Raw genomic sequence first — 23,613 nt, 5'->3', positions numbered from 1 at the left:
TCGTAGGACACTTTGAAATGTAAAAGTGCAAGTTGTTTTAATCTTTAATCTAAAATGTCCGAGTTTAGCCCTGTTTATGTACAGTATTTTGAAGGACATTCAGAGGGCGGTCCAGCTGACATGTTTTGAATTTGATGATGTCATAATCTCAGATGGTGGGCAGCGGCCTCTTACTCTATGGGAGATTTACTGTTTTTGAAGTATCCAAAATAGAAATGTGCATATGTTGAACCATCTCAATATTTGTTACTGTTTGGCTCCACAAACTTGTTATATTAATCGTATGACAACAATCATGTCTTGAAAAATGACTCACCTTTCCAAAGAAGTGTGTCTGTTTTTGTTTCATGTGGCTCGGTCCAGTAATTACAGAGGTATGAACAATTAATCAGCTACTGGCTTATCACTAGTGTAGTTTTGAGCAGTAATACGCTTGACATTTAATAATGCTAGATAAATTATGCCATACTGTGGAACTTTCCAGGCAAAGCAACAACATCTCCATAGAGTTACAAAGCTACATAGTGCACTATGAAATGACAAAAACATATTAGCAGTGTTGTATAAAATGTCTAATAAAGTCTTAAAGAATATGGAATTGCAAATTGATTGCTTTGATTAGAGAGTCCATCTATTTTTCATTTTGATTGATTTATATTATTCTAATCCTTCACATGGGTCTCTAGCACCTTTGACATAGTAACATTGCTTATTATCACATTTTTCATTCCAGCCACCTCATTGGCAATGCAGGTGAAGTGTTTTGCTCATGGACACAACAGAATGCACCGGTTGTAAGGGATTGAACAGCTCCGGTCACTGAGTCATGTGATCAGACAATGGGGGATACAGGACACAAATGTATTATACTTTCCATTTTCCTTTTCCCTGAAGATATAAAGATCATTTCGTTAGGTGAACTTTTTTTTTGCAAACATAACTTAATAAAAACTTAAAGTGCATATGACTACACATTTCAGTGGTTTGACTACACATTTCACTATAACGTAGTGAACATGGTTATATTTAAGATTTTACACAACAGTTTGCTTATTTCTTCCCTGCTTGTCAATTTTGGAGACATTTATAATACTTCCTGGTTGGACATGGCCAGCAAATATGACATAGATAATTCCACAGCCTTAACCTAGCAACCATACAGTAAACAACAAGGTCCACCACCCATATAAATTGCACATTAGTATGGAGAATATTAATACCTGTTAAGAACTGTTTGTTAAATGATTGTTTAAACTGAAAACATAAAAACAATGTATGTTTGAAACATTTAGCCTGTACATGAGGTGAGCATTCACTTAAAGGAATGAGGAAAAGGACATCCTGTGGAGCCGCAACAACAGGAAGAGCTATCACCACCCACATCCAGCACTGTGACCACGCCTATGGTCATACAGGCCTGTGACTTCTCTTTTGAGCCATACTTTCCCTCCTCTGTCCCGGGGGAGGCCTCTCAATGAAGAAGTTGATTGCTGAGCCACCAATGTTTTAAATTTGAAAATAAATATGTGAAGGACCATGTCATCTATTTGCTGAACATGCTCCATTGAGCTCTATGAGGAGATGTAACACAGATGAACATTTATCACAGTGTAATGAGGCACAGAAGCTCAGTGTGAGGCCATTGTAGCACGCAGACAGTGAAGGTTAATACTTTATTGTTCCCTTTGGGAAATTCACCCTTTTCATCCAGACCAATGGAACATCGCAGTGAAGCACCTGGGGACCCATCTCCGATCTAGAGCTCCCAAGACCCTGAGGTTTGTCAGCACTGAGCGTTACAGTACCTGGAGTCAAGATTCCCAGACAAGCAAGTTCCTAGTTTGTCATTTTTTGTTCACTGACAATGGCAATAAACCTTTTTCTGATTCTGATTCTGAAAGCACCTCTCTTTTGTTCCTCCTTATTTCAGCCAGGCTGGGGGTTTAGAGGAGTCAGTGAACCTCCTGGATCAGGAGGCAGGAGGCTCACTGTGGAAACGACAGCTGCTGATTGTACTACTGCGGGTCACATGACCACCTCTGATCCTCCCTCCGCTCTGGCTCTAATGCTGCGTACAGCCCACAGAGCAGATTAGGGCAGGCTCACGTTCATTCAGCACACGAGCTCAACACAACAAGCCCAGCATCGGAACGAGGAGAGACAAACACGAAAGAGCCGGGAGAGCACCAGGAGCCGGGCTGGGACAGAGGAGCCATGCACTGGTCCTGAGCATCATGAAGCAGGTGACACACTCTCATCACTTCATGTTCTCAGTACTGAGGGAGCACAGATCAGAGCTGGGCCCTGCGGGACATGGATTCTTTTATGTCTAAACATCTTTAGTGTGTAAATGTTTTGTTGTCAGTTGTGTAGCAGCAGGGAGGCAGTGAGCTCTGTATTATGTGACTGAAGGGGTTCTTTGTGGCAAAGCTGGTGAATGAGAGGATATCCTGCCACACTAAAAAGGGGTGGAGGGTCTATTACTTTTTAGAGACACAATTCTGCCCATGGATTTATCCTAGTTCGACACACACTCACCATGTAATGTTTTGAACACTCTTCTCTGTCCCCTTTTCCTCTGCTTATTTCCCCCTGTCACCATTTAGAGATTCAATAGGGTTTCATTCTACAGACGAGAGGCCAGGTAAACAAAAAGAATGTTGTTAGTGTTGTAGAGTGAGATCTTGGACCACATCACCAGAATCATCAGCAGTAATTATTAACTTCCACATTTATAGGGCTGTTGTCCCATAGTTGTTTAGTTGATTTATCATGGACAACCTTTCTGTCCATTAATCATTGTATTATGATTATAAGGATTTATGTGTACAACTGCAGAAAAGAGAAAGCATGGGGTGAGTGACAGGTTTATCTGCACTTATGAAGATGCCGTTTATTGTACTTCTCTGTATACATAATCTTTTCACAAGCCTCTGTGCCATACCACACCTCCTTTTAGTTGATTAATGTCTGAATGTCTTTAGTCGACCAACAGCCATTCACATGTGGATTGTTCTTTGGAATATATATTTTTCATGTAAACACACCGCAATTTATAGTTTTATTCTATTATTCATTACATCATAGTATCTTGAATTTGTCTACAATTTAGGCTCTGAGAGGAAAAATAGACCTTAAAGCAAAAACCCAATACTGTATTACCCAATAAACCCAATATTATGGTTTATCTTTGGACATCAATTTGTTCAAACATATTTTTGTACAAACTCTAAATGTATGACAGACAAAGTAAGGAGAGTTCATGTTGCGCAAAGAAAACCCAACAATAACAGAAAACAAACAAATGACATTATATTGTTTAATTGTAAAACTGTTCTATGTTGTTTTGTCAGATTAAGCCGTATTTAGCTGTAGGGCCCAAGTGCCAGGTGTTATTATTCATATTCAGTGTCTACTAAATAAGAACAGCAGCAGAGTGGGTGAAGGTTTCAGTGTGATCTCTGTGTGTGATGTCTTGCTTCTTGGTGGTTTGTGTTCTATGTGCATTTATAAAGGACGAGGGCTGCTGCCATTCTCTCCATAGAGAAGTAAGTGTATAATGCACAGCTGCACAAGTGGTGAATGGTGGTGCTGGTTCTTTTTCTTTTATTACAACTAAAGGAGTTGTGTCCCTCTGTGATAGCAGTGGATCAGAATATACTTCTGTATTTAAGAAGGGAGCGGTATAGTCTGTCGTTTCTTATTCTGATGTATGAGCCATGTGGAAGAACTAGTTTGCTTCTGGTTTCTTTCTTGTAGTTGAATCAGATCAGAAAAGGCTCAGCAAGTCAGTGGCATTTTAAAATCATGAAATCATTACATGTTTGTGAAACCAGAGTTGAGTAGTCAATTCTTTTTTATTTCTTTAAACTAAGCACAAACCCTCAGACTTGACAAAGAGTGGTGTTCATATGTATCTTCTCTGGTTTTCAGAATCCTTCAGAGCAGCTAATTGTAGTGAACATTTTGTGACATCATCACATTCTGCCCCATGTGCAGCTCTGGAGAGATGTATGTGCCATTTTCTGCTCTGCTTATTTGAGCTTTAAATAGGACAGTTTAGCCTAGGCCCCAGCTCTGAGTCAGTTTGGGTCTCGGGCTCCTGAGCATTGTAGTGCAGTGCTGTGTGAACATGTGGGCAGTTGTGTAACACTCTGGGGACTGTGCTGAAGCTGAACTGTGACAAACACTCCACGTCCGCACTCTGTTCCACTGGCCTTGGAGTGAGCTCGTCCTAAACCTACACCTAACCTACAACTCAGTGCAAACATGTACTTCTTCCCCCACCAAGACAACAGAGAAAACCTGGGTTATGGTTAGTGGAACATCATCATTTTCAGTGTGTAGAGAGGAAAATGAAAGTTGCTTTCTTGACATTGGTCTGTGCAGCACTCCCTAGTGTCCGATTGTGTCTCTGCAGGGCCCAGAAGATTATGGATTAGACAAATCTCTGTGCTGCCGTAAATAGAAGGGTGAATGTGGCCTCCCCCACATCCAGCACATGCTCTTTCTGGTGGAGCCGACAGATGTTTGACAGTTTAAGACTTTAAATCCAAAAATCAAAGATTCCACTCTAAACGAACACAACGCAAGTCCCTTTTGCAGCACACACCATTTTCCACTGACACTCTCCACCACAGCTCCAGAACTAATGTATCCTATTGTTGGTTCGGCTGAAATGCTCTGTTCTTTTGGCTTTCTGATGCCACTTCGTGTTGTCAGGACAGAGCATTTCCCGAATCCAAACCAGGGGGTTCGGGGCCCTGGGGTACGCGAGGGGCTGAAACACAAAACAAAACAGATTTAACAAGAAAGGGTAATTGAATGGCTATTTGAATAAAATGTTCTTTGTAAAATATTTTAAATCCTTTAGAACATTTTGGACGCCAATATAGTTAAACAAGAAAACGTAGGCTAGCAGTATTAACTGATAATAAGGCCGCTACAGTAAAGGTGAGTTCAGGGGGTTTCTCCGGGTGTCGCCCACTCGAGACAAAAGAGGTTGGGACCCACTGTGTTTGGGGAGTGAGGCTCCCTGCTGGGGGATCATCACAGACGGATTAATTCAATAAAGGTCTGCTCTGTGTTATCACTGTCCTCCAAAAACACGCGGGTCACGTGACTGTGGCTCTTGGAACAGAGGCATCACAGAGCAGCGGACTGTGCGCGCGCGCGTAAGTAACGGAGCAAATCATAGAAGCATCTGGTCCTGTGGTTGGGCTTCTCCACCAGATGGACGCACAATATCACAAAAGTGTCCAAGCTCTGACAACAGCGTAATTACGTGACGCGGTTGAGACGCGCACTGACGCGGCACGTCGCGGGAGGTAAAGGACGTAAGCGGCGCGCAGAGCGGTCCACGCGAACCTCCACAGCCAGGACGTCCAGCCTTTGTTGCAATGCTCCGGTTCTTTTGAAGGACTTGTGTGTTTGCTCTACTGCTGCGAGTCCAATGAGTGGAGATGGAGTTGTTTTCTGTCTCGTTGGGATCCCACCCGTCTCTGAAGTAAGTCAAGAGAACGACGCGCGCACAGGGGATGATTTCTCCTCCAGCATTTAGACCAGGTCCACATCAAATCAACTCATACTCATGTTTAGACTTGTTTTCTCTAAACAACACCACAACAACAGGGCAGGCTTTTTAAACTGTTTTATGGAAAGTGTTGGCAAAGTGAAGTGCCAACAAGTGCGGTGCTTTCTTTAGTGATGAGCTGGCGCGCAGGGATATTCACCTCATTCTAATTATAATACGTTTATACATCGTACCATATTATGTCATACAATATTTTCTTTATTATATTATTTCATTGAAAGCAAAAGACACATCCTCAGAAGTGCTGTAGAGCTATGTTGGGAAAGGCGTGTCCTGGAGCCCACACAATGATGGTTACATTCCTCACATCAGGGCAAGACTTCTGCAGGATCTGGGACCATGGCAGAACCAGTGCTCACTGTGGTGGCAGAGGGGCGCGGCTGAGTAGGCACAGGGAACTCAGACAATGAGAATTCAGCCTGGAATGCATGGACCTCCAAACTGCAGCCCACACGCACTCCTCACAGAGTGACTATTATGGAGCACACATCTCAGCACATCTCCCACACACCCACTGCTGCTGGGGCTCTGAGAGGGCTGTGTTTCTACTCATGAGAGAAAAGTGTGCTCAGGTGGCTCTGGTGGTACGACTGCACCAGGGACTTGCAGCATCTCTTTCAACATCAACACATTTCAACCACATTTAATCATAAACAGGGACAGGATGTGTAGGCATTGTACACATGGACTTATGTTGTTGTTATGCCACTGTAATGACTGGATTATTGTTGCCACATGTTCATGTTCACTGTTAGTCTTGAGAACTAGCTATGACATGGACAGTGCAGACCACTAGGAAGTTATGAAGTTTGATGATGGAGGGGACAAAATGGCTGTCCCACTTGGGACTGTTTTACTAATATTAGGTTCAGGCCCAGTATTTCTTCAATATTCTGTTGTAATACATCTTATGAAGCATGAGTATTCTTTGGTTGGAGTACATTATTCTGGCCCTCTGTCAGAAGAGCTGTGGCGTTTTGTTTGTTTGTTAATGCTTTAGTTGTTATTCTATGTTGTTGGCATCTATCTGCTTTTGCTCAGACTCGTCTTTGCCAAAAGAAGATCTGGACTCATTGCTGTTCACCAGAGCGTGGCAGAATGCACTGAGGCTGGGCATATTTTTAGCTCCATCTTCACAGCTGACTAAAAATAGGTCATTCTCTCCCTTTTTCTCAGCATCAACATATGTTAAATAATCTGTCACATCTGACGGCTGGAGGGTCTGTGACGTCTATTTGCTTATAATTGCATTTTTAATGTAACAATTATGCTCTGGGCTCGGCAGAAGCAGGATTAGTGCACATACCCATGTGTACCAATCCAAATAGTAACTGCTTGGAGATGTAATACATTAGAGAATAAAGGACGTAGATTTACCACTGCTTTCGAACCTGTTGTTGAAATTGTTTTAAATTGTTTTAAATTAACTAAATGCATTAGTTAAAGGTTCCACATCACACAAAAATAAACAGTTGGTTTAGTTAAAACCAGTGCTGTTTGATGACATGACACTGTTGTACGCAGTGGTCATGTGGTGGCCCTGAGCACAGGCACAGAGAGAAGGAAGAGTCAGTGCATTTATTTTTACCCCAACACAGCATCTATGCACAGAATTTGTGCAGCAGCAGAGAATAACAGTCGTTTTTTTCCTTCGCCTCTTTGTAGTGAACGGACAACAGTGCAAAGTTGTTGTTTTTTTTAATTATTGTTATACTGATGGACCAATGTTTTGTAGTGGGTAGTGTGATAGAGTGGAGAACGTCCCTCAGCCGTGGCATTTGGCTGAGCGTAAGTGAAGGTGACAGGCGCTGCTCTGGAGAGAACAGAACAGAGTGAGCAATGAAACAAGCAACAGAGAGAAGGAGATGTCAGCACAGAGACCTCAGGGAGACGGAGCATGCTTTCCAACATTACAAAAGAAGCACCAGGACGGTTTTCTGTAGCAGCCCATCCACAGCCTCCTACTGATAACAGCATCATCCAGGGGCAGCGCCACTGACTCATGTCGGTGGTGTGTGAAGACTCAACACACTCATTGGAGTGTTGTGGACACAAAGGACGCACCACTCGCTGGACTGGAAATATCATGGCTTAAAGAGTGATTTGTTATTTGCGTGTTGCATCAGTACATGGTGGATTTCTCAAGACTGCTGTGGGTTAATGCAACAAAGCGGAAAGATGTTTTGAAATGTTTTTTCTTGAGGAACAATCAAATGAACGTTTTGCCTGGCCATGTCTGGTCTTCATGACAGAACCAAGTCAGAAATAAAAGATCTCAGTGGATAAGGAGCTGATGTTTTTACTCAGACAGCTGTTTTGCACTTTAACTGCAGGATCTGTCGGAGTTCAACTCATAACCTCTGATTATAACACTTAAGGATGGCATTAATTTGTCCAGATGCACGTGAAAGTGTCCAGAGTGGTATGCGAGTGCAGAGTCGGCATGTGAGTGTGCACTTGTGCAGCCGGGTGTGAGTGCGCAGGTGCTATGCTGGGGGGTGACCTGGCTCCTTTGGACCCACAGTGGAGCTTCCAGTGCTCAGTGGGGGTGGACTGTAGTGATGTGGAGCCACGCTGCATTTGGCTGGCTTCTCTGAGCACCGCACCAGTTTCTGAAGCCACCCCTGTAACATCGCCTCAATTACAGGGGTCTCGGAGACTCCTACAGCGTTATCACATGACAGGGGTGAGGGCTATGAATAATGATTTAAAATTTATGCCAACACAGTTTTTCCTTGCATCATAGATGAATGATATGGGAAAAATATTCTGATTGCGATTATTATTATGTCATGATAATAATAATAATTATAATCAGATTCTGTTCTAGGTGAATTGACAAAAGACTGAAATATGAACGACAACAAATGTATTTCAGAACATGTTTGTGCAGCTCTCTTTGGGAACAGTCCCAAATCTTGGTCTCTTTTTCAGTTATAGTGAGTATAAGTGATTCAGTTATAGATGATTATTGTCTTGTGCTCAGAGGTAGAAAGGTATTGGTGTTGTTTGACTTTTCTCTGGTAAACACTGTTCTAGCCCCATCCTGTATCTTTGTAGCTACTGTGAACATTGCATCTAAATAAAAGCCCTGCAGCTCTGAGCCCTGGTGGTTGCAGATGTGTGTGCCTTTTTATAGTGGCACTTCAGTACATATTTGTTTTTCTGAGTGCACAACACATCACCACGGCCCAGAGTGAACTAGAAACCAAAGCTCTTAAAAGAGCCCTTCAAGCTGCGCTTAATGGGCACAAAGACACTTCCTGTTATTTTAGCTATGCATGGATTTGTGTGCATTGTTTACTGCTCTTTTTTTTACTCAGGACTGTACATAATAGAGCTGCAGCTAACAACGATTTTGCTAAATGATTAATTTATCAATTATACTGTCATTGTTTGGATAGTAAAAGGCTTGTGAATTTTTACGAAATTTGACCCAGATCAAGCTAAAATGATGTTGCTTGACGACTTCCAAATGGAGTATATTTATTTACCGACACAATTTCTTTTTAATCAAAAGCACAAAATGTAAATGTATGTAAATGTGTTATTTATGAGTTATAAAACCTCTTATTTCAGCACAGGGCTTATTTAGGAGTTTCTTTGTAGAGTAGATAATTATTATTCAATTACTAAATAAGATTATTATCATCTCAATAATTGATTTGTTTTAATGAATCAATGAACTTGTTTCAAACTTTCATAGATATTTTCTTGGGTTCAGCTCAGCTTTTAGCAGTTCTCTGCACTCTCTGACCTGCCAAAGTTTCACAACAAAAAACTGATTATGAGTTCTCGTTTCTGTTGTTATTAATAAGCATCACATTTTGAATTCCATCATTGTTGGTCATGAACTGAAGAGACAATGTTCTTTTGAGTCAAACGCTTGGCATCGGTGGAATTCTGCTTGCATCTGGCCTACACCCATTTCCTTCTTTCTTCTTCTTTTCTTTCCACACAGATTAAGAGGGAGAGGGATGGAATTACATTGTCCAATAAGAATCGTCGCCGTCCTCTGTCGTCAGGAGAGGTGGAGGGGTTTTCATGGCGGGGACCCAGGACCATTGTGCTCCAGAAAAACTCCCAGGGCTTTGGCTTCACGCTGCGCCATTTCATTGTCTATCCACCAGAGACGTCGTTCCACTCTCTCAAGGTACACACTGCTCTGAAGGGGGTTAAACAAAGGTTATAGGGTCAATACTATACAAACTTTACATTATGAACTATATTATATAAATACTATATTATATAATGCTTGGGGATCTGGATTGATGATAAACTCTCCCTCAACAAACACATATAAGAGCTGACAAATAATCCTAAAGCTAGATTGTCATTCTTCTTTAGCAATAAAACATTTTCCTCTTAATTGTAGAAAACAGTTAATCCAGGCTACATTTCTTTCAGTTCTAGATTAGACAGTAACAGTGTAAAAACCTTTCAGGGTTCAGCTCTAAGGTTCATTACAGGAGAAGGAAACAGAAGTCATCACTGTGAATTAGATTCTAAAGTAGAATGGCAATCATTGGATGCAAGACGAGAACAGCACTGCCTTTTGTTTGTGTATAAGGCCCTAGTTGGCATTTTGCCTGATTATTTCTTCATTTATTTATTAGTTTATTGCACATCACTTCAAGTATTCACCGTTTGAGGTCTCAGGACACTTTTATCTTACAATCCCATCGTGTCAACACAGAGGCAGGAAAAAAGGCTTTCAGCAACTTTGCTCCCTCCATGTGGAACTGGTCAAGGACGACCCGCAGTGCAGATGCACTTGTTTTATATAATATATAATTTCTCATATTGTGTATATAAATGTGTTTTTATGTATTGGTTAATTTTATTGAATGTTTTATTTGTGTTTTAGTATCCTGTGTTTGTTTGTGGTTTATTTTGTGTTGTGTTTTAACAGGGACCCATGAAAAAAAAAAAAATCATTGGGGTTTCTCTGTATAAATAAATAAAATGAATGAATGAATGAAGTACTTTGAGGTAGAAATTGCTCATTAAGTAGACATCAGCACCTAAACTCCTGACCATCGGTGCAGCTGTCGCTACAACAGTAGCTTATCCCCTAAGTGTGGAGTGAATGAATAAAACTAGTGACGTGTCTTTGAGTGTCCTGAAAAGCGCTATATAAGTGGTATGCATTATTATATTTAGTATAGTATTATCTAGGTCTGTACAAAATAAGTAACATTGACATGTGGTCATCTGTTTGTCTGGACAGGACAAGGAGAATGGAAACACATCTGGGAAAGGTCAGGGTTTTTGCTGATACTGGATAACTGATGAGGAATGTTTAAATAGTAATCATTGGGACATTTTGCAGGATGTGCGCACTCACGACTGGAGCCCATGGACACCATCTTTGTGAAGAGTGTTCGGGAGAATGGTCCAGCTCAGATGGCAGGACTGTGCTCAGGTAAAAGGACTGAAGCAGCATTATACGTATAGTTTATGATTACATTTTGTGTGCATAGAAAGCCTATTTTTATATTATTTTCATCCCTTAGCAGATTCAAATTGTTTTTCTTTTTTCTTTTATATAGGTTGTTTTGTCATTGTTATTTGTTTTATGTTGCACCGTATCACCAAAGCAAGTTCCTATGTTTGTGAATTCTGTTCATTAGCAATGGTAATAAACCTTTTCTGATTCATTTTTAGGGGACCGCCTGGTTAAAGTCAATGGAGAGAGTATTTTGGGAAAAACTTACTCGCAAGTCATTGCACTCATCCAGAACAGGTAGATTCCAACCACATACAAAATTAATTATACATGAATTATACAAGAGTATAAAAAGAGGGGGTCAGTGGTCAGTGACCCATATAATTCTTTAGCTTTTAGGTGTACACTGAATGTAGCAGTGTTTTTTCTGTTGCAGTGACAGTATTCTGGAGCTGTCCATTGTGTCCAAAGACCATGATGTTCTACAGCTGGTAAGTGTGAGGAGGTCCTCTGTGAGCAATACACACACAACAGACACACAATAGTTGCCATGTTAGTGATAGTAATATATACTATATACTGTTTGGTACCTACACTTTGATTGAATACACATACTAATGCTGCCTCTCTGCAGGCTTGTTCCCAGGACGCCTGTCTCAGGAGAAATCATCCACAAAGTAGAGATCCGCACATCCAGCCTGGACCCCCACCACTTTGTGACTCCTGCTCCAGGCCTCGCCCCCTCAGCACATTAGACAACTGTCCCTGTCGGGCAGCCTTATCTCCCCTGGACAACTCAGACACTGGTCAGGACTATGTGCCAAGCTCAAACAGGATCCGCTCTTCCTCAACTCTCAACGCTTTGGAGTTTCACTTCACAAATCACCATGCGGCCATTGCCTCGGCGACCCTGCCACCCCCTCGTAAAAGTAGCCTGCCCGTCTCTACCCGGGCTGAGGCCCTGTGCCGACAAGCCCTGTCTGAATGGTACCACAGCCAGGCGCAGGCTGCAGAGCACTTGTCTCCCCGCAACCGTGGTGTGTCCCAGGACCGGCTGGCCGGATTGGGCATAGCACTGGGAGTGGACCCTGGCTTTGGCGAGCCACAGCACACAGACAGCTTGCAGCACCACCGACAGATGGCTACAGCCACATTTCAAGATGCCTATAGGTTGGAAGGGGGCAGGAATGTCCTTGATACAAGGAATAGAGCATGTTCCCAAAATCTGTTAGCTGCCTATGCAGACTATGAGCACAACTACGGCCGCTCTGTGGAAACGCTGAAACAAGCCAATACTTTGGTATCATCCAACAGCCAGATTCCTCAGCACAAAGATCCAGAGCCCCAAAGAGAATGGTCTACTCCTGCGCCACCCACTGGCCAACAGGGTCGTCAGCAGGTAGCAGAGCCGCAGACTCCACGAAGTACAAGTGAAGTTGGCTACAGTGGCTATAGCCCATCCTCTTGCAGAAATAGCACTTATATGCCCCAACATGCCCAAACTTTCAGAGACGCCAGCCACGATACAGATCACTTGAGTCCATCTGACAGTGAAGGACCCCAGAGACCCCACTCCACCCCTAATTTGCCTCCTGCAGAGGAAGTCGGGACTGGGCCCCTAAAGCAAGAAGTCATCCTGAGAAAGAAGCCCTCAGCCGCTCACAGGGCGAATGGCAGTCTGGCACAGCAGGCCTTCGACTCACTGTCCTCCATCCCGTTCATTGGTAAGTCCCCTCTGTACAGCCTGTCCTAGGCCGTTCCTTCCCGTTACTCTCAGGGCTTGACCGTTTAATATCTTTCATGAAGGTAATCTAAACCTGTTCCTTCTTGTTTGTGCTGCTCAGCCAGCATGAAAAGTCGCCGCTCATCCTACTTACTGGCCGTCACCACAGAGAGATCCAAGTCTTGTGACGAAGGGCTCAACATCTTCAAGGACGAAGGCCGAGTCTTCTCGTAAGAAACCTGTGAACTATTTAAAGTTGTTAAATTTTCTACTGTCAAATACACACTATTGTGCTTCTGTATAGAAAACTTCCAAAAAGAGTGAAGAGCTTCTTCCTGGATGGGGTGAGTATTAACAATGTTCCCAAATGGTTCTTGTGGATTGAATGAGTGTGTGAAAACTGTGTTTGTGTAGTCTCTGGACAGCCTGCGTGCCCAGGAGGACGCCCGCTCCAAGCGCCATTCCACCTCTGAGCTTGGCACTACTGCTGTCAGCGATGTCCGCAAAGAGGGCTGGCTGCACTGCAAACAGGTGCTCAGTGAGAAGGGCAAGGTATGACTGTCACTATGAAAAGTCATTTTAGCAATACAAATCATGCCATTTTACATAGGCTTAAACATGTCCACTACTCTCTTTTGCAGAAAGTGGGGGGCAGTATTCGGCCGTGGAAGCGTGTTTTCTCAGTGCTATGTTCACACTCACTGTTCCTCTACAAAGACAAGAGAGAAGCAGTCCTTCATGGGGCAGGGGCTGTTCCAGGACAGGATGAGCATTCTCCCATCAGTGTCCGCGGCTGCCTGATTGACATCGCCTACAGTGAGACCAAACGCAAACATGTGCTGCGCCTCACCACGCAGGACTTCTGTGAATACCTCCTGCAGGCCGAGAGCCGCGAGGACATGCTCAGCTGGATCAAAGCCATCCGTGACAACAGCAAGAGTGACAGTGAGGTGAGCAGCTGTTATGTGTGTAATGTATAGGCTGAAAATATAAATATATGTACTAACTCTTAAACTAATTGGTAATGGTAATTTTTGTGTTTTAGGAGATTGGATTCTCCAGACAAGCTTTGATCAACAAGAAGCTGAATGACTACAGAAAACACAGGTCAGTCTCTAGCATAGGCCTCGAGATTTGGAATTTAGTATTGTTAGTCATAAAATTGTGGGTTTACGATCTATTAATTTACACTTGTCATGAGATACCAGATGTAAAAATGATTTGCTATTTGCTAGCACGGAGCTAGCACTCTTACCTCACAGTAAGAAGGTCACGGGTTTGACTCCCAGGCCTGTATGGGTATTATCAGGGAACTCCAATTTCTACCATCAAGCCAAAACATGCACTTTAGGTAATGTGTACTTCATGTGTGTGTGTGCAGTCTGACCGGTCACAGGCAAGACTCTTCTCCCAGAAGCCATCAAATTGCTTCGCTCCTGTCCAAGACAGACAACCGATCAGGTAAAGGTGTGGTGGGCAAAGCCTCTGCATCAGGTGGGGGTGTGGTCTGTGGCAGAGCCAGCATCCTACTGATTTCTCACATGTCACTGTTGCAGATGACAGCAAGAGCCCATGGGGCATCAACCTCATGAAGAAAAGCAAGAAGAGCAGTAATCCAAAAGCTTTTGGTGTGCGGCTCGAGGACTGTCAACCCGCCATCAACCATAAAGTGAGCCTTCAACACCCATAGTTACATCTTACACTATTGTTTGTATGAAAGTAGTGCAAGTATGCAAGTGCAAGAACTGTAAACAGATCCAAGGAGGATTTTAAATTACCCACTAAATCCACTTTACTTATATTTACTTACATACTTGTCTCTGTATTTGACATTATACTCAAATCCTCTTTTTTCCTTCTTTACAGTTTGTGCCTCTGATTGTGGAGATGTGTTGTGCAGTGGTGGAGGCCATGGGTTTAGAATACACGGGCATCTACAGAGTCCCAGGAAACAACGCTCTGGTGTCCAGTCTGCAGGAGCATCTCAATAAAGGACTGGACATCAACAGTGGGGACGAGGTGTGGCCATTTTCTCAAAAGACATCTATAATGGTCTCACAACACAACCAACAGTAGAATGACATCAAACATGATTCACAGCTTTTTAATGTGAGCTTCTGACACAAGCACAGTGGCATCCTCTGGGCCCACTGTGGCACGTACAACAGTAGTACATGGGATTGGTCTTGGTGAAATGCTGTTTAGAATTAGTCAAATGAAAACACATTTGTGACCATAATCTTTCCTGCTGTTGTTTTAGAGGTTCCAGGACCTGAACGTCATCAGCAGCCTGCTAAAATCATTTTTCAGGAAACTTCCAGAGCCACTGTTTACGGATGGTAGGCACAAAAAACACTGCAAATTCAAACACACATTGTGGATGTTTTTCTGTTCTGTTTTACTCTGATTAATGCACTGAGGCCCGCATTTGTACTGTTTAAACTGGATGAGGCACACATTTTGTCTAGGCTGAATTGTAGCTCTGTAGATTTGTGCTCACACCAAACAAACACTTACTCTACATTAATACAAGCCAGCTGTATGCAGTCACAGAGGAAAATAATAATACACTTGGTAATATGACACACTCAAGGTTCAAGTTCACATTTTGTATATATCTAAATAAATATAAAAACATCACATCATATCAGACACTGTGTTATTCCCGTCCTCGTAACTGGTCTCACAGGGTTTATGCACATTAACAACTGTACATCCAATATTTTCATGTATCTACTGTATATATTTGTCATCCAGTGAATGCTTTGATTTGTCTTAATTTGTTTCGTGCTTAGATAAGTACAGTCTCTTCATTGAAGCCAATCGGATCGAAGACACAGACAGCAGACTCAAAACTATGAAGAAACTGGTCAGTGTTCTCCACATCTACAACTACAATTATAACCTCCACCCCATATTTACATCTCTCTCAGTGTATTCACCTCAGTGTCTGCTTCATTTAATCTAGATGTATTTTTTCTAGATCCTCAGTCTCCCTGATTACTACTTTCACACGCTCAAGTTCTTGTTGGGACACCTGAGAAGAGTGGCAGATTACGCAGAAAAAAATAAGGTACCGCTTCAAAGGTCACACCCCAATTGTTAAGTAGTACAGTGTATGGTTTACTCTGTGGTCTTTAACCCCAACAAACATGGAATGGCATTTGTGTGGACATAATAAATGCATGGGAGCAAATTTCTGACATTTGTGTGTGTGACCACTTTTTAGATGGAACCCCGGAACCTCGCCCTGGTGTTTGGACCCACTCTGGTCAGGACGTCCGAGGACAACATGATGGACATGGTGACGCACATGCCAGACCGCTACAAGATCATAGAGACGCTGATCCTGCACGTAAGAAACCTCCTCTGTGCAAAAAACACTGAGACAGGCTATATTTAAGCTCAATTAAAAATGCATTTAATATTCCAGATTTGAATATTGTGTTAATCTTACAAGATGATTTGTGAGTTCTACATAACCTATTTATATAACCTAATTCCAGTTTAATCCCTAATTATTTTTAAAAAGCTTGGGGATATTCTATCTGTGGTAAAACTGTGATTGAAAGAGAAGAAACCTTTATCCTGGCTGTTAAAGTGTTGCTTTTGTTTCAGTGTGACTGGTTCTTCTCTGATGGACCACTGGACAAAGAACAGGTACATGTGACAGAACAAGCCCAGACCTTTACTTCTCATTTGGTCCATGACGACTCACAGTTCTTTTTTGTGAAGGCCCCTGAGCACGAGAGCGACTCTTCCCCAGTGCCCAACATTGACCATCTGCTGTGCAACATCGGCCGCACAGCGGGGCCCGGAGACTGCCCAGGTGAGGCTCTGCCACGACACCCCTGTGAGACTAGCTACACTGGCACAGAGCCACCACAGTCTGCTCTGTTACGATAGTCAGTGTTCAGAGAGATGAGGCAGTTGTGTATCTTTAATGGTTTGTGTCCTTTTCTGTGCGCTGCAGCTGAAAAAGTGGAGGCACCGCTGCGGTAGGACCTCTGTGTTTGTGATTCCGTGCCCCACCCTGACTGTTTTTTACATTGTCATTTCCTGTCCTAAAGCCAAATTTGAATTCTGACCATTTTATCCAAAATGGACAGAGTTTCATGGGATTTAATATTGATAGACATGTAAAACCTATATCAATATTACTATAATAGATACAGTATATTAGTTTTAATTTTTCTGAAATAGTACTGACGTTTTCTTTAGATCGAACAGCAAAACAATCATTTGTAAATCTTGAGTGGAGAGCTGCATTTAGCTACATCATTTATAGATCATCTCTTTATTGATATCACTTCTACCTGATTTGAAGGATCTTTTTACGGCCTTTGCCAGTTAAAAGATGTATTTTGATTTGAAATTATGAATCGCCATAGCAACGGTCCGCATTTGAAACCCATGGTTATAACAACTGCTTTGGTGTCTATCAATAGTTTACCATAACAACCTGTGCTGCGAGTGAAAGATGTACTGGCATTGAATTAATAGCAATTTTATAGTATCTTGTATCTAATATGTTTGTATTTTTCTTGTAGATTCCACCATCGATTCACTTAAACTAAAGGTAATAAAACTTTGGTGAAAAGTTAAAGTGAAAAGTAACTTGACAATCACATATTTTACAGATTTCTTTGAGTCCCAAGAAAGACCCAAACGCCAAGGAATTCATCTATGCTGTGACCCGCAAACGCAAGATATCACCAAACCACCATCTTCCAGGAATCAGCTTGGAGGAACGTTTGGAGCATGAGCCAGTAAAAACTAGCACCTTGAGGAGACAACATGAAGGAGAGAGAGACAGCTCTGAGTCCAAGAGTGAGGTTCCAAAAGAGGGTCAGACCTTACAGGAGGGCACCGATCAGAGGGATGTTTCCTACAAAAAAGAGGTGGGAAGAGAAATAAAAGTAAAGTTTGAAAAGACCAACGGTGCACCGCTAGAGGCACTGACGGTTCCCAGGTCGCTGAGGCAGAGTGCAGGTGTGAGGAGGGGGCGCAGAGTCCTCCGTCCTCACAGTTTTCATCTCCTTCAGCCTCCTCACGATGCTCCGCACACACACTCCTCCAGGGCAGAGGTTGGAGACCTAGCCTGGTTATCTTGCTCCAGGATTCCTCCTCTTTACACCTCTACTTTCTATGTGAACCAGTCGAGCAACAGGGCTCCAGCCGTTCTGTTGCGTTGTAAGAAAACCCTCACGGCTCGAACCAGGGCTTTGTCCATGACCCTAGAACTAGAGGACAGAGCCAGAGGCTGGAGAACCGACAAGGTGGAGGTTATACGGGTCAATGAGAGCGGAGTTCCACAGGGATCTGCTATTGCAACAATGTCTTTTCAGCAGGTGCCTCCAGTCATTTGGGGGGCAACTGGGACTTGTCCCTGGCTAGACCCGAGCTCGTCCAGGTCCTCAGTGGTTCTTAGAAGACTCTCAAAGCCACGAGAGCAGAACCAAGGATGGCGTCGCCACACAGTGGTGGTATGAGCAGTTACAACACACTAAGATTATTGTCCTTTGTGAAACTATACTAGACACAATACATTTGAAATAAAAACAAACAAAAAAATAAATTTTACACATATAGCACAAGCCGTTACACAAGCTTGTGATCTCTTACATTGAAGTAAACTCCGCTCTGATCAGCGTGGGCCCAGCAGCAGGTCTGAGAGGAAGGCATGTTGTAAAGATCCTGTGATCCAGTACTTTCTAGCCTGTGAGTGTGACATTTACCTAGTTTACGCTCATAATGGCCCATTACCACATAACATGAAATAACATTAATGAAGTTACATTAAAGAAACATTTTACAATACATCAAGATGTTTAAGCTTCTCAAAAAGGATATCTGATGTTTCTTGAGTTGACCTATTTTACCAACATCTTCAAGCTAAGACTAACTAAGATCTATGCAGGCTCCTGTATGCAACAGTAGCTTCCTCATCATCTCCTCTGGTCTGGACTAACCCTCAGATCATCCCAGTGGAGTTAACCTTCCTATGCCTTCTGCACAAAGGTTGGGGCCAGTAACTTAGATGTACTAAATATGTGGGACAGTCAGGATGCGAGGCAGCTATGTGAAGTCATGCCAAATACGTTTTCTATCCTTTGTACAATCACTGTGCAACGCCAATGCAAGCCCCCGTGACCAGTGCTCCTTCCATGTTCTGAGCTGTATGTGTCTGAACACTATGCCCTGTGCATGGGCCTGTTTTCAAACCCTTGTACAAAGCCTTGAGAAATTAACCTATTGTACTATGTAAATGTCATGTATAAATATTAAATTATTATTATCTTTGGCTTGACGGGTTTATTTTTTTTAGAAGTATTTTAGTATGATAGTTGTGACTAGTCTTTTGAGATTGGACCAAATGCATAAAACACAAGATTGGCATTTAAAATCTTCAAAAACATGACAAATAACACTTAGCTTAAATTGTTTAATCGGCTGTGTTGGATATTTGCAGCAGGACACTGTATTGAAATGTTGAAATGACATTAGCTTGTTACATCTTTTAAGATCTACTGTGCTCAATCACATACATACATATTATATAACTAGCACCCACACTCAGCTGGTTATTGCAGTGACCCATTTTTTGTCTTTTTTTCTTCATTGGTCAGAAGTGTAAATGTCCAAACGCTACAAAACACTTCAGTCATTCACTTAGATTTATGATTAATATTGATGTTCATTGAGTAGCGTCTCATGAAGGAATCCGTCTTCTGTGATTGCCTTTTCTGAGCAGCGAGAGCAGCCACTGAGCGACGAAGGGCCATACCAGAAAGACCAAAAGTGTTGGGGCGGACACATCGAAAGGCCACCATTTCTCCTGATATAAACAGAACCACAAGGCAAACCACAGTAGCAGAGCAGATCAGAGAAAAGCATGACATGGAGACCTCAAGAACAAACATATTCACTGCACAATCACATGTATGTATATAAAAAGTCTCTCTTACCTCACAATTACAACCTGCACAGTGCAAACATGGAGTCTCCTCTGCACCCAGGGCCTGAAACATACGGTTAAGGTGATGAATATCTCAGTACATATCAACACCACAGTCAAACCACCGAATGCGATGCTCACGTTTGATGCCGCCAGCCGCTCCAGCATCTCTAGACGCCGCCCCACGCTTCTCATGTCTTCTCTGAGCCTGTGCAGGGCCAGTACAATCTGCTGCTGGAGCTGAGCCTCGTGGATGCCCGCGGACCCTCTTCGGTCCCCTCCACCAGCCCCGTCGCCTGCGCCCCGGTTGCCTTCGGGCGCTGGACGCCTCATTCCGCCCTCAGCCGGTTCACCTGTAAACACCGGGGTTGGTTACAGTTACAAAAACACAGAGTTAAAATACCCTCATTCCTGATGTGTTTTCCATTTATTTTCATTGCTGGTATGGCTGAAGGATTTTGGAATAAATGCCTGGATTTTTATGACAAGCATTGCGATTTATGCGTTAACAGTAAGATCTGTCTGTGTCTGAGATACGATTAGTTAAGCACATTCCCATCCGGATTGCTTCATGAAAACCCCTCAGCGCTTACGTTCCCTCCAGTGAGAAGCGTCTCGTCCACCGTCCCGTCTCCTCATGGGTCGTCTTTCGTCCCGGGCGCCCTCTCCTCCCTGGCCGGCCCCGGCTTGTCGACCGTCTGCTGTTCTCTTTTCCAGCGGGCTCTGTCGGTGGCTGTCATAGAAGCCTTTTAAGACCTACAAAAATACAATTACAATATGACAACTGATCAACACAGTTCAGGGGGGACCAATACGCTCAATAATTGTTTTTTCATCTCAACTCAACGAGAGCATGATAAGCTGACCAATAGGAGGAGATGGTGGGGTAAAGTCTGTGTAGAAGCATTGAGTCACTTTGTCACGTATGGAAGTGGGAGATATTATCAATTGTTGTTTTGATCATTCAATATCGTCTACAATAAACATTTCAAATTAGGCAGCAAACTGTAATCTTTCAACTAATGATATACGTTGCTATAATTTCACAGTCCATACAAAATGTGTGCAATACTTGAACCACAATCAAGACTAAATGACAGGCACGTTTTATGACATTACTGATGGGCTGCCAGAATGATGTCCAAACATCATAATCATAATAATGTAACAAATCAGATCACAATTCCATATTGATAATTATATCGCCAAGCCCACAGTTTTGTTACCTTTGTGTTCAGCTGCTCCACTGAGTCCACAGAGTCACAGAAAATCTCATTCTCAGAGTCGCTTGTTAGTGGCAGAGTCTCAGACAGGCCCGAGTCTGGAGCACAGGCAGAAAATATGTATGTTAACGATAAAACTAGAGGAAAAACGTCATAGACACATAATAAGCGGTTCGTTTTCTGACTGTATTCTTGTAAATTAGTATTCTGTTGAAGCAGGACTTTGTGACAAAATCAGACCACTGCGTAATGTCTGCATCTATAATAAAGTATTTTACATTTCATGAGAGGTAAGAGCCACATAAGCTGCTGTAGGATTGGCTGCGCTTTAGTGGTCCACCTCAGTTTCACTTCTCCATATGATAAAAAGCTGTTCTAAAGCTGTGCAAATTCACGCATAAGCGCTGTCCAAAGGGTTTATGAGCACTCGAGACAAGGAGATTTAACTACATACTTTCTCCTCTTTCTTTAGCCGTTTGAATGTACTTTTTTATGCAGTATAGTTTTAAATTGTGTAAAATAGGAGATGAACTGGCAAAACTTACCATGGCACATCCTGTCAATACAAGACACAGTTTCGGACTCGTCTTTGGCTCTGTCTTTCTCTATCAGATCTGTAGAAAAGCAAAGTTCATAATCAAAATGTTGCAAAAATGTACTGTATTTGAACTGATGTTATGTAATAAAGTTGTGACCTTCTCGCAACACAAGCAGAGACTCTGGGGGCCTCGGCATGTCATGGATGACGTAGTAAAGCGGCTCAAAGTGGTGGAAGAGAGAGGCTGTTTTCTCATCCATGGGCATCGTGTCAATGACCTGAGCCGGCACACGCACAGTTAGCCGACTCTCATCTCCTTGTACTACACTTTTATTACACTTTCATCAAAGTACCTCCTGAGCAACATTTTTCATCTCATCCACATATGCCGCCATAGCACTTTCGCACTTCAACTCGCCCAGTTTGTTCCATGCGTCCCTGCACAAACATAATAAGTCGTTAGCTCAATGCATAGTTGAGCCTGGGATATCAGAAAAGGGGGTTGTGGCACCAACCATTTGTATCGACCTACAGGATCCCAGAAGCCCGGACGAGGCACTTTACACGGTCCACACACAGCCTGCTTATACAGACTGTAAAAGCGCAGCATTACCTTGTACGATGGCCGGTAACTACCTGAACAACAACAAGCAGTGTTTCGACTCATAAATCACATGTTAATATTGAAGGGCACACTTTCTGAGCAGATTAATGACAGGACAGAGGAAATACCATCTTTGGGGAGGTTGTGGATGACATCCACAGCAGCCTGAAAGCGTCTTTGGTGGTCCAATGCAGGCTCTGCTACAGGCATGACACAGAAGAAGGCTGAATGGAGCAACTCATCAGGCCCTAAATGTCAAAACAAACATATTTTAGTTCAATCATGACTCTCAAATATACAGTTATGATATGTATAGCTTACAAGTAATTAGTAATAAACAAATCTTATATGCAATCTTTAAATCTAGGCCCTAGTTTACATAAATCATGAAGCGAAAGTGAAATGTAATGGGGCAAAAAACTAACTATAGGAAACACGTGAGAATGCAATGAATAAAAGACTTTGGAAAGACAATTTCAGTAGAAAAACGAGCTGGCCTTCATTCACAGCCACAGAATGCAGTAATCCGTTTAAAGTCCACGACTTTCCATTTATTTCGGTCAGTTCCGATCAGAACAACATCAGCCCATTCACTTTGTTTTCAAAAGTAAAGTACACAACGTGATATATTTTAAAGTATAATAATAATATTTTAAAAATCTACCTTTGATTTCACGGTGGTGAGCTTCCGTGAGTATTGACATAGATCTCACCTCACTAACTCCAGGTTTAGTGTCCGGTCATATATAGTAGTTTAACCCCACAGTATGAGCTCAATATGAATATTGTACTCGGTAAGAAGGTCGTGGGCTTAAGGTTCACTTTGCAAAACAGTTCAACCTCAGCTACTGTTTGTTGTTTACGCCATCTATGGTTGACACTTCCGTATCCGTTACGTCACGTGACCACTACGTCACAAGCTTTATAAAGTAAGATTAATTTATTCATTTACAGCAACAAGACATTTAACATAGCATATCTACATTATTATATTTGTGAATGTACATAAATGTGCTTGTTGCAGTAAAATAAGTAATTATTAATTTAAATTTCAGAATGAGAGGGAAAGAGTTTTGTGAAATGAACGAGAGATAAGGCTCCGCAGTCTGTCTGCCTGCTGTCTCCTCTGATCGCTCTGGATCCTACATGCGCCACACCATCATAATCCTTTTTGGAATTTAGTACATGAACAAAACAGGAAGTACTTCAGAACAAAATACTATCATAAAAAACGCATGTTTATTAATGACCTGTCACATACAACAGGGCAACTTCAGACTGTATATCCATCAGGCTAAATATGATAAATTCCCTACAGGTTGTGTTGTCCCAGTAGGCTGCGTGTTGTCTCCAAGTGGATTCACAGGTTATCCTACTGTCAATGTCAAATTATGGATTTCATATTTTCAAACAAACGTTCCATCAACATTTGCTTGGATTAACCTGCAATTAGCATCCTTCTTCCTTTATAATAGCCTAAAACAAGTTATCATTTCCTCGCGCTCTCTTTGACTCTGTTATTGTG

General features: G+C 42.4%; 2 protein-coding genes across 4 annotated transcripts; one reads left to right on the top strand and one right to left on the bottom strand.

Moving 5' to 3' along the window:
• The first annotated feature begins 2,042 nt into the window (after positions 1-2,042).
• Positions 2,043-19,069, top strand: arhgap23b (Rho GTPase activating protein 23b). 3 transcript variants are annotated; one of them, XM_072456948.1, is made up of 23 exons: positions 5,175-5,506; positions 9,555-9,746; positions 10,824-10,854; positions 10,926-11,018; positions 11,261-11,339; positions 11,479-11,533; positions 11,677-12,766; positions 12,887-12,995; positions 13,070-13,109; positions 13,180-13,317; positions 13,407-13,715; positions 13,811-13,872; positions 14,147-14,226; positions 14,322-14,434; positions 14,632-14,784; positions 15,026-15,104; positions 15,561-15,634; positions 15,749-15,838; positions 15,995-16,120; positions 16,384-16,594; positions 16,739-16,763; positions 17,316-17,344; positions 17,406-17,687. In XM_072456948.1, exons 1-22 carry the CDS (start codon positions 5,453-5,455, stop codon positions 17,335-17,337), a joined length of 3,225 nt encoding a protein of 1,074 aa, XP_072313049.1. In that variant the 5' UTR covers positions 5,175-5,452; the 3' UTR covers positions 17,338-17,344; positions 17,406-17,687. The 3 variants fall into 3 exon arrangements, with proteins under 3 accessions (XP_072313048.1, XP_072313049.1, XP_072313047.1); XM_072456947.1 differs by lacking the exons at positions 5,175-5,506; positions 16,739-16,763 and adding an exon at positions 2,043-2,243 and having other exon boundaries at positions 17,406-19,069; XM_072456946.1 differs by lacking the exon at positions 16,739-16,763 and having other exon boundaries at positions 5,176-5,506; positions 17,406-19,069.
• A 127-nt stretch (positions 19,070-19,196) lies between these two features.
• On the bottom strand, positions 19,197-22,978 carry acbd4 (acyl-CoA binding domain containing 4). The gene is made up of 11 exons (XM_072456949.1): positions 22,753-22,978; positions 22,217-22,336; positions 22,000-22,120; positions 21,838-21,922; positions 21,642-21,762; positions 21,492-21,560; positions 20,950-21,044; positions 20,317-20,479; positions 19,865-20,076; positions 19,734-19,787; positions 19,197-19,603 (listed from the first exon to the last, which is right to left on the bottom strand). Exons 1-11 carry the CDS (start codon positions 22,790-22,792, stop codon positions 19,478-19,480), a joined length of 1,206 nt encoding a protein of 401 aa, XP_072313050.1. The 5' UTR covers positions 22,793-22,978; the 3' UTR covers positions 19,197-19,477.
• Between the last annotated feature and the right edge of the window lie 635 nt (positions 22,979-23,613).

Source organism: Eucyclogobius newberryi, unplaced genomic scaffold (assembly GCF_026437365.1).
Source record: "Eucyclogobius newberryi isolate DKJ021-1_F unplaced genomic scaffold, fEucNew1.0.hap1 SCAF_20, whole genome shotgun sequence".
NCBI classification, from domain to species: Eukaryota; Metazoa; Chordata; class Actinopteri; order Gobiiformes; family Gobiidae; genus Eucyclogobius; species Eucyclogobius newberryi.
The sequence above is the reverse complement of the archived record's forward strand: the minus strand, read 5'-3'. Positions and strand labels throughout refer to the sequence as shown.